At 41.7% G+C, this 10,383-nt stretch overlaps 2 protein-coding genes across 2 annotated transcripts; both read right to left on the bottom strand.

Moving 5' to 3' along the window:
- Positions 1-1,269: 1,269 nt before the first annotated feature.
- myf5 (myogenic factor 5) lies at positions 1,270-3,783 on the bottom strand. Its single transcript, XM_067254341.1, has 3 exons — positions 3,221-3,783; positions 1,989-2,064; positions 1,270-1,757 (listed from the first exon to the last, which is right to left on the bottom strand). The coding sequence occupies exons 1-3, from the start codon at positions 3,668-3,670 to the stop codon at positions 1,564-1,566; spliced, it is 720 nt and encodes a 239-aa protein (XP_067110442.1). The 5' UTR covers positions 3,671-3,783; the 3' UTR covers positions 1,270-1,563.
- A 3,040-nt stretch (positions 3,784-6,823) lies between these two features.
- On the bottom strand, positions 6,824-8,222 carry myf6 (myogenic factor 6). Its single transcript, XM_067254236.1, has 3 exons — positions 7,659-8,222; positions 7,331-7,424; positions 6,824-7,243 (listed from the first exon to the last, which is right to left on the bottom strand). Exons 1-3 carry the CDS (start codon positions 8,220-8,222, stop codon positions 7,134-7,136), a joined length of 768 nt encoding a protein of 255 aa, XP_067110337.1. The 3' UTR covers positions 6,824-7,133.
- Between the last annotated feature and the right edge of the window lie 2,161 nt (positions 8,223-10,383).

The following is a 10,383-nucleotide window of genomic DNA, read 5'->3' on the forward strand; positions in this document are numbered from 1 at the left end:
CAACAAATATGTAATTGACACCATTTCAGTTTTGCAGCAAAATAACGTAGTGTTGACAAGTACATATTTTCAGCATTAACACACTTGAGCTTACAAAGCTCTTCTGAGCCAATTATCTCCATAACGCCAAGAAGCACAAAATGTGTTTTTAATTACAGCTGCTATCCAGATAGTTGATGAAAAACATACTAATTAAAATAGTTGATAAAGGATAATAACCTAAATCCAAAACATTACCTAATCCTTTCACCATTATTTGACTCGTAATTGTTTTATATGGAAACTACCCCTCTCTTGTGGACATACACAGCATTGCAAACAATGTCCCAGTCTCAATAGAAAATATTTCTGGAGATTTAGACAGAAATGTTGAATAACAAATGAAGTTCAATATAGCAATATAGAAATATAGATAATCCATGTCACTCCTTTTAATGTTTTTGACCTTGGCTGTACTATTTGTTATGATGGAAAAAAAATATGATTCCTGTTGCCATCTCTTATCACATGCTTGCTACATGAGTAATTTATGACCCATTACTAATGTTTAGCGATGGAAAATTACTCCAAAGCATTGGGAGCTTCGTAGCCAGCAGTGTAGGTTACTGAAATACAACCCTCTGTTGGTATGACTGTCATGCCTGGGATCCTTCTAGAATCGTACCACTGAAGAGCCGATATCTAACTACCAGTGTGTCCCTTAATCGCTGTCATGGCTGCGTGCTCAGTCCCCATACCTTCCCACCAGAGGGGGGCTTGTTATAAACATGAGGACACAAGTGTCTCTCTGGAGGTTAGAATCACAATGAGAATCGTGACTGCGAACTATCCACCAATTGCAGCACGGCACTTCAGACAGTGAACACTCTCAAGGTAGGGATTGAGAGAAAGAAATATGGCAGTCCTCCGTTGCTGCTGGACAACTAAAACAGCACTACTATTTAGCTTCAGTTTTATGAGCTCAGGCTTTAACATATGACCCAATTATCCCTATCCTCCACTCACACACAATTCTAGGTGTTGCTGAGGAGACCATTTGTTCTAATACTGGTGTTGATGGTGTAATTAGGGCTTTTAATGGTAAGTAACATTTGGTACTAAAGAACAAACAGGTACACAAAACTCTTCCCTCCCCTCTCTTCTCTTTTCTTCACCTTCAACACCTCCTTTCTCACTGGGGAAGACAAGGAAAGCATTTGCCTTCTCAAATCTAAACTTTACTTTCAAGATGAATACAGCAGCTCTCATTAGAATTATTGGAAGCTTTATTTGTAGTATAAAAAGTAACAAAAGACAATAATCACTTAAATACAACTTGGTTTGAATTGTGAACATAAGATCAAAAGGAAAACAAAGTTTCAATTAAATATTTTACATTAGGTTTAATACTAGACATATAAAATAACTGAGCATTTACAGTACATATTTACACTTTTATCTACAATTAAACAGTTGGTCTGTGTTCACCACCACTCCTCATTCACCATGTCTAAACACGTTTCACAACAAAACAACACAAGCGTTCACAAACATCTTACAGGTTAGAGCTACTGTAGTTCTCCCTCACAAAACATGGTAGACCCTCCTGGAGCTGGGGCTCTCCGGAGTGCTGGGCTGGGAGTCTGTGCTGGAGGGAGAGTAGTTGACCATGTCTCTCAGCGCCACTGGAATGTTGGTGTCCACCGAGGAGAGGCGATCCACAATGCTTGACAGACACTCCAGGCTGGAGGCTCCAACACCCCTCCCTCCAGAGCACTCTGGTGGGGGGACACAGTGGGAGAAGATAGGGTCAGGCACGGAGGAACTCATGGATGTAATCAAATAAGATGAGGGTTTAATTTTGCAATGAGTTGTTTACTTAAACTTCTACAGCTATTTGTGGTGATTTTTAAGATCAAATAACACAGATAGATATGAATTATTTTCTTTGTTGTACTGAAACGCACACGTTTTTATCCAGACTTTATACATTTAGATAAGACTCTTACCATTTTTGGTGTAACTGTAGTTGTTATTGTATCTTGTGTTCATTTGTTGCTGCCACACAGGACTGTTGCAGTCAGCCTGAAGGGAAAACAACACAACAACATTAATAGTCATAATGACAAACACATGCATCCGTCCAATTCAAAGGTCTCCCTTTTCAATCTTTTTGAAGCCCTGTCGATTCTTCCTTTGTGTGCTCTGGTCTCCCACAAAAAAACTACAAAACAGCACAAACATCAAAGTATGATGAAATTCTCAATCATTTTGACAGACTGACTAAATCATTGTTGTTCCCCTGCTGGAGCCTCAGAGGTCTATATTCCCTGTCCACCTTACAAGTCCAAAGTTCCAGGCTACTCCCATGCTCTCGCTTGCCTTAGGCGTGGATAATCAATTTTAGCAGTGGAAGCAACACCAGTTTGTGCAAGATGACACTTTCTCCCAGTAAATCTGCAGAAAATCCTGGCACTGCTGGAGAACATGCAGTCAGGATGGAATGCAGAAAAGCACCAGCCCTGCCTGCCAGACAACACTGAGGTGGATTTAGTAGGGCTTTTAGGTCATTAAATGTCCACTGGTGGGAAAGTAATTACTGTTTAAGCACATACAGTACAGCCACCCTCTAAAGTCTCTATTGTGTAGTTGGAAAACTTTAAAACATTGTTTTGGGCGAACTGACTTCTGACAGATGCATTAGACCACTCAGCAAAATATACATCATACTGTATGTTATGTCGTTTTGTATTTTATATAGTTGGTATTGAGTGTTTTATCGTTTATATAGCAGACATTAAAATAGATGATTGAACCAAAGAAGCATGAACAAATGTAATGCATGAAAGAACAAGTTAATTGAGTTCCCCAAATGGCACGATCAGGGCAGGTCTATTAGATTAACTTTTAAATTAGAAGATATTTCAATTTCGATTAAAGTTGATCAGTGACTTTTTTTTGGCCAGATGCACTTTCAGTTTTGCCCGTCTGCACACAAGTGTCAATAACATCTTGCTTTAAACGAAGGCTTTCCAACGCAGAACTTTCCAACACGGAACACACAATACAAGTACTAAAAACCATGCAAAACCACCCTGCATCATTTAAAACCTGTGTTTTTCAATTTGGGGGAATATTTCATCAGATGTGTAGCTAGCACTATGCGCTATAGCCCCGCGTGCAGCGACATGGAAGACAGGGAGCATAGCATAGCATGAGTATAGCAGTTTGCTGGTCTCACCATGCCATCAGAGCAGCTGGACAAGGGGCTCCCCGGCTCCGAGCTGCTCTCTCCAGGGAGGGAGTAGTAGCTCTCCACCTGCTCCCTCAGCAGATCCTGCAGGCTCTCTATGTACTGGATGGCGTTCCTCAGGATCTCCACCTTCGGCAGCCGCTGGCTGGGATTGGCCGAGGTGCAGCGGCGCAGCGCCTCGAAGGCATGGTTCACCTTCTTCAGCCTCCGGCGCTCCCGCATGGTGGCCGCTCGCCGGCGGTCCACGGTGCTCGATTTACGCTTGCAGGCTTTGCAGGCCCACTGGAGGCAGTGTCCGGGCTGGTGTGGGGCCCCTGGGGCCCTGACATGCTCGTCCTCCTCAGACCCCGTCAGCTCCCCAGGGCCAAACTCCACGGCTTCTGGAGAGGAGGTGCAGGCGCTGTCGTAGAAGACCTGGGATGGAGAGAAGACCTCCATGGCTAAACTGGTTGGCGGCGTGGACGGAAGGATTGGCTGAACGAAGGACGGAGGGGAAGAAAGGAAGGAAGGAGGGAAGGACGTCCGTGCTTTGGGAGAGCAGTGAGGTGAGAGAGAGGAGACCTCTGAGTGATATGAGGGGGCTGCTGCCATGGGGCCTCTCTTATATGCCCCCAGGCAGAGCCCAGGGCCCACATTTGCCAGATCTAATTACCATGGCCCATTGGCCCAGGCCAGGCAGGCAGGCCGGCAGGCAGGCTGGGGTTAGTTCAGCTCCCCACCCCACCCCGAGACCCCACCCCCTTTCAGTACCCTGCAGAGTTTCCCACATCTGCACTCCCTGGTGTTTTCCCACTCATCATCACAACACTGGCCTTCCCAATGGAGCTCTATCTGCAAGGCCATTATGAGTAAAACGCAGAGGAATGTTTCAATGGATCCCTTAGGTTAACATAAACGGTTAAATGGTATAACTCTAGTGCTCAGTTAAGCTCAATTAAAGGCCTGTAATGGTTCAACCAAAATAATACTATTCTACTGATATGATATTGCTATGACTGATCGTTTTGTTTTCTAAAATTGAACAGCAAAGAGGAGGGCCATGTTAAATCCTCTGCAAGCCAATTTTACGCCTTAGACAAATACCAGCGTTGCAGATGCAGGCCAGCTGCAAAAGAGAGGTGTAACATTTCAAACCCAGTGAATTCACATTATAGCGGCAACGTCCCCTAAACACGCCAAGCTCATTATGGAAGGTGTCATGCACAAGGTGCACGTGTTTGTTCAAGCTCATTAAATCAGTAATCAAGCAATTAACATCCGTGCGTCGTTTGGTGAACCCAATGTAAAAGCAGCTGTCACATTACTTCAAGTTGGGAAATGCTATTCAAAACATTGTAGTATTTTAAGGATATCAAATTTGCTATTTGGGTGGGTTATAACGCAGTTTAGGTCATAAAGAATGAACAAAATGTATTGATTATTCTGGATATGTCGTTAGGTTAACGCTTAAGAAGTTAAATACCGCCACTGTGAGCAAATTAGCACATAATTATCGAAAATAGAAAAAAAAACACTGACAAAAAGCAATGGTGCTCCCTTAGCTGGTCGTCTAGGTCGAGGTAATTACTTTGTGTGTTGTGTGTGTTGACAGCTTACAAGGATACAATGCGGATATTTCACACAATGTGTCAAAACGTTTGGTGTCTTCGTTCTCTGGGAACTGCGCGCACCTAACAAAACACCAGAGTACCTGCCACTGAATTGCCGTCGAGTTTGTATTGCGCACAGCTGAAGAAGACATTGGCAGTAGTCTATCCCGTGAAGCCGTCGACCAGATCAAAGGATATTGGCTGTGAACCACGAGAAAACCTGGCAATAGTCAATAGCTAATTGAACCTTGAATGAGATTGTGCAAGCACATGGTGTTATGGCGATACATCAGGCCTGTGCACGGCTCTCTTGTTGTGCACACACTCTGGTGCTGTGATCTTTGCTGCTTGTGTTGTCTCTTGGGAACTCTTGAGTTTGCTTTTTATCGCTTTTATTCTCAGGGGTCAGAGCCAGAGTTAAGTGTGGGGCAGTAGGTGGCCTTTTATGTCCCCTCTCCTCACGTCTCAAAACCTTAATTCTTCTAAACTGCTCATGCTTTGATTTCTTGAGATTTTTCTGACATATTTGAGTGGCAATATTGGGCTATAAATTATTTCAATTTCCACAGAGTAGTCATTCACGTGTTGTTGTCACCTTCATGGTGTGTTACTAATACTAGTAACTAATTACTAATGTGTTTCGTTTGGTATTAATAAGAAAAGAAAGAACAACAACAAAAAACCTGGGTACTCAAAGAATTCCTATAATTATTCCATAACTGATAAGATAATCTGTATCTTTTAAACATCTTACCACAACAGCCTCTAATGAAAGTTCATTCCTTTTAATTTAAAAAGGGTAATTTATATTTTTCCAGGACTTAAGGTTTATTGTCAGCTAAATATGGTAGATTGTAGTTAAAAAAACATATTGGTGATAAAATCTTAAAACAAACAGCAGTTAGGCAAGGTTATTATAAGGGATCTTGAGGACTGAATAAAATGGTAACTGGTCCCTTTTCTTGGACATTGAAATAGGCCTACCATATCTCAGTGGTTTTCTGCAGGGCTGTAGATGGCAATATGGTTTTGAAAATTTTAAATATACAGTTAGATTATATACACCTCTTGACATTTCTGTGAAATGCATCAATGTGTGTGTGTTTGGACATGCATGTACACACACTTATGCACGTGCGTGTACATGTTGATGCATGTATGTGAGAGTGTGTTTGTGTGTGTTTGTTAAAACTTGTATGTTTGTGAGCACACAGGGCTGAGGGATGAGGCAGATAGCCAGGGGTCAGCTGAGGCCTGATCTCAGCCACAGAGATCTGAGGAGGAGCGACCCAGTCCTCACTCTTGATGCGGGGTTAGGTTAGCACAGCAATGCACCCTGGGACCATAAACAAGTAGGCCCTCTCAAGTCACGCAGGGCTGGCAGAGAGGGAGAGAGGGGGAAAAGAGGGAGAGAGAGGGAGAGAGACAGAGAAAGAAAGTGAGGGAGACCAATAGAGTGGGAATAAACAATCTGTTGCCAAGCAGGGGTAGTAATCCGCATGTCAAACATATGTACCAGACCCCAAAGTAATGAACCATGAATTCAGACTTACTAGAACACTCAGTCTCATTATCACTAAGATAAGTGTTACACCCATGCATTCTGACCAATGGAAACCCGTGGTACCCATGTGACAGCTGAAAGAATAGTTCTAACTAGAGTTAGGGTTGTTGAAGAGTAACTCTTTCCCAGCTGGAACAAAGAGAGCTGACCTAGATATCAGGGCATTCAGAATTTTGTTTTGGATTCTCCAATACTGGTGAGGAATAATAGAAATATACAATATTTCTACAGTGAGTCAAGTCAATGGAGAAAACATGTGAAAGGTGATACTGCATGGAAGTAAGTCAATTGTTGATAAAGTTCAAAATGTAAAAAAATACTAAATAAATGTGCCACAGTTTTGAATCCAATACAAAAATAAAGATTTAGAAAAGATGTTGTAATGCTTGGCAATTTAATTTATTGGTCAGTTCATACAAATAAATACAACAATGAATGTGTTGAGGTTTTGGTTTTGTATTTCGAATACAAAATAAATTAAGATTATAAAATATATACATTTACGTGGAAGTAGTAGAGCACTTCTATTATTTCCACTCATAGATATAAAATATTGGCAATTCATGCCTGCCTCAAGTTAAAATAATCACCATAAAATGCCCCTTAATTTGTACAAACGTTTGCATTAAAATGGAAACTAAAGTCATTGCATATTCCCTATGCAAGGGTTGGAAATAATTTACAACCGCTCAAATGAATTGCGAAATGTTGACGTCGCTCGTGCAGCAAAATTCCAATGATTTATGCTTTATTTTTCTGTGACTTCTTCGCTGCAATTAATTTTCTCCTCACTTGAGATGCTTTCGACAATTGATGAGAGGCGAAGTAGACTGGTTGATCCCGAGGACTCTGTGGTGACTGAACAAAAGCATCGTGTGAATACGTTGTGTCTGATAACACGCACATAACAACCTTACATTTTTACCGTTCCGGTTTGGCACTGACCTTCTCTCTGATTCGTCATAGGAGCATTGGAATGATCAGCAGAGGGTTGCCAGTTTTGACAGGACGTTTTCCAATTGTAATCACTGTTTGCCACCTGTACACACGATGTTATGCATGTTTCAATAAACAACTAGGACAGGTGAGCTCAAAAAAGATTGTGTATATTTTATATTTTGAAGTAACGTATTATAATGTAGCATTATGTATATTCCTAGTATGTCTACATAGGCCTAGTTGTGTAAATTTACCCTTTTACGCGTGTAGCTAAATATAGGGAAAGGAAATAGGAACACAATCGAGAGCAACATCATGTTCAGGAAAACCTTACATTATGTTCTTTGTTGTTAAACTCATATGAACCATGTTGCTGTATCTCGTCTTGCTCATCCAGGGTATGCAACAGGTCCTGCAATTTTTCGATGTAGTTTATAGCGCTGCGTAAAATCTCGACTTTGGGCAGTCGCTGGTTCGGATTGGGCACGGTCTTTTTCTTTAACGCATCGAACGCTTCATTGATCTTCTTGAGACGCCTTCTTTCCCTGAGAGTCGCGGCTTTGCGCCTGTCGGTCGGTGCAGACTTTCTTTTACATATTTTACAAGCCCAGATAAGACACTGTCCCTCGCAATGCGGGTGGAGACCCGGGGGCGCGAGGACATGCTCCTCGCCACTGCTGTCACATCCAGTCTCGGATTGAACATTATCCTGTCCAGGTGACAAGGGGCTGTCATTCCCGTGATACAGAGGGGACACCCCGGCCATGTCCATATGCTGTAATGGTCCATGATCTCCCTCGAGATAGCGCAAATCATTGAAAAAATAAGTGTTGTTCTCAAAAAGGTCCATCATGTTGTACCTCGTGCGGCCTATGTTTTGACAGTGTGACTCTGGCATTTAAATAGCCCAGCGACACAAGCCACCATGTGTAGGTATATATAGAATGTGAAACTCTATCCAACGCTTAGCTGTCGCAGTTCATCAAACTTCTTTTTTTTCAATGGGTCTTTACTACTAACGGAGTTTGTGTAGAAAATAAATAGGCGTTAACACCTCCCGCTGAAAGTTAAAACGTCATCTCAGTCTTATGACAGGTGCATTTAATATCTGTTTCACAGTGAAATGGTAACATACTGTACTATTGCCCATCTCAACTTCTGAAGTGCATCCTGTCAGTATAATTGTAATGAACCCTATTACGTCATGGATGGGTTTTCCCCCAAATAAAAAGCTGACCCAAAACGAATATTTCTCAGAAAGTTCCAGAAAGTGGGTTAAATTTACTTCAGCTTAAGGTTAAGAATTCAGAATCCTTACGCCTGCAACTTTAAACATCAATCTTTCATTAGGTGTAAAATTTGTATGTCGTTTTTTATACAGCTTTTGAAATACACTAGGCTACTCTTGGAAACAGTAAGTGCAATTGTAACTGGTTGCATGTCCAATCATAAATAGATTGGAATGTGTCCAGTCAAAATGACTAAATGAATACACGCATATGTGGTATTAATAGATATGGCACATTCATCTTGAATCCATAAAGAGATGAAAGACTCTGAGTTGCTATGTGGCCTCTGACATTGTTTCTACGACGTGCAGAGTCTGCATCTCTGGGGTACTTGTTACCCACCATGCACTCCTGTTTCTGAGTGGGTACAGTATACAGTATACATCATGCCAAGTACAGGTGGTCCAGTCTTGTCAGCCTAAAAAACATAAATGTACCATGAAGGAGAGGTAGAGATGTAAGTTAATGTTAAATCTGTACCGTTTAGTTTGACCATCCACTTCCAGGCTATTAATATGATTTCATAATTATCACTTTGTTTGTCAATGTTGGCTTACATTGCAATCTGTGTCAGTTTGTGTGTCAGTATGTGTGTATGCATGTGTGCTCTGACTTAATGACATGAGCAGCGTGTGTTGACTAAGTTTCAGCTCAAGTTGAGTGTGTAACTTAAAAACTATGCTGTTGTGCAATGCGGGGTTAAACCTCGTGGATGTCCGTCCCTGGAGCCCCGGTCCTGTTACCTTGTTATGGAAGCCTGAGAACCCCAGAACCCCTCCAATATCAGAGGACTGGAATACCTCTGCCATCTCCCACTCGCCATGCAGTGATCTGCTAAACTGACTTGTGTGCTAGGACAAGATGTCCTTGCACACCTTTCAGTAGATTCTAAAGTTAAATGACAACTTACATGAATTCATTTTTTTTGAACCTCTTTGAGTCAGGGTAAACATGTAAAAAGTGGTTATTTTGATCATTAAAATCAATATGAGCACTAAATGTATGGATTCTGTCTTGAAAATAAGGATTTATCCTACAATGTGGTTTCTATATAACAATGGAAAAGTTATATTCCTTTCAGAATCCCTCTATCACTCTATCTTGTAAATGCACACATATGCCTGTAACTGTGATTGGAAGGACGCTCTTCATCCAGAACACACTAGAAAATGATGGGAACACACAAGCTGTCTGTTGTGGCTCTTCATGAGGCTTTTACTCAACCCTGGGTATTTGCCATTGAAGTCTATGTGAAAGTGCAGAAGAGATTATACCTGTCTGCTGTACCCAGCATGTCGGATTGAATCAGAGCTACGAACAGTTGGTGGTGTCGGAACTCAAGTGTGTTTGTGATGAACAGTCAAAAGAGTGGCAACAGATGCGTAAGGAGTTTATAGCTGCTGTTGCTGTTTATAGATATTTTCTTCAATGAGTTGCCACTCTACACGTGATAAGCCAGTGTGCGTCGGTAAAATAAAATGAATCCTTTCCTTTTATTTATGAGAGTTCAAGGTGGTTGTCACACGTTTGGCTTTAATATAGCTTTTATAGGTCTACCATTGACAGGTCCTGTTGGTGGACATCTTAAAGACAGTCCCTCAGTCTGCAGAGCATCACTCTTAGCTTTGTATGGGTGTCCATACTGTAGCTAGGAGGAATGGGCTAGATTCATTTGATGTAATCTCATGGTAACATTTACAAGCTATCCCACAAATGAACATTCGTTTACCGAGCAGCATTTCACCTGTTCACTAACTGCGCTGTTGTCCC

Source organism: Osmerus mordax, chromosome 17, assembly GCF_038355195.1.
Source record: "Osmerus mordax isolate fOsmMor3 chromosome 17, fOsmMor3.pri, whole genome shotgun sequence".
NCBI classification, from domain to species: domain Eukaryota; kingdom Metazoa; phylum Chordata; class Actinopteri; order Osmeriformes; family Osmeridae; genus Osmerus; species Osmerus mordax.

What these genes read in the sequence shown, in the direction of transcription:
- myf6 (XM_067254236.1), bottom strand. Translation starts at nt 8,222, where the DNA reads ATGCCAGAGTCACACTGTCAAAACATAGGCCGCACGAGGTACAACATG. An exon ending in TTAACAACAAAGAACATAAT is followed by an intron (nt 7,425 to 7,658) that starts GTAAGGTTTTCC and finishes TCGTGTGTACAG; the next exon opens with GTGGCAAACAGTGATTACAA. An exon ending in TATGACGAATCAGAGAGAAG is followed by an intron (nt 7,244 to 7,330) that starts GTCAGTGCCAAA and finishes GCTTTTGTTCAG; the next exon opens with TCACCACAGAGTCCTCGGGA.
- myf5 (XM_067254341.1), bottom strand. Translation starts at nt 3,670, where the DNA reads ATGGAGGTCTTCTCTCCATCCCAGGTCTTCTACGACAGCGCCTGCACC. An exon ending in CCAGCTGCTCTGATGGCATG is followed by an intron (nt 2,065 to 3,220) that starts GTGAGACCAGCA and finishes TTTTCCCTTCAG; the next exon opens with GCTGACTGCAACAGTCCTGT. An exon ending in CTACAGTTACACCAAAAATG is followed by an intron (nt 1,758 to 1,988) that starts GTAAGAGTCTTA and finishes TCCCCCCACCAG; the next exon opens with AGTGCTCTGGAGGGAGGGGT.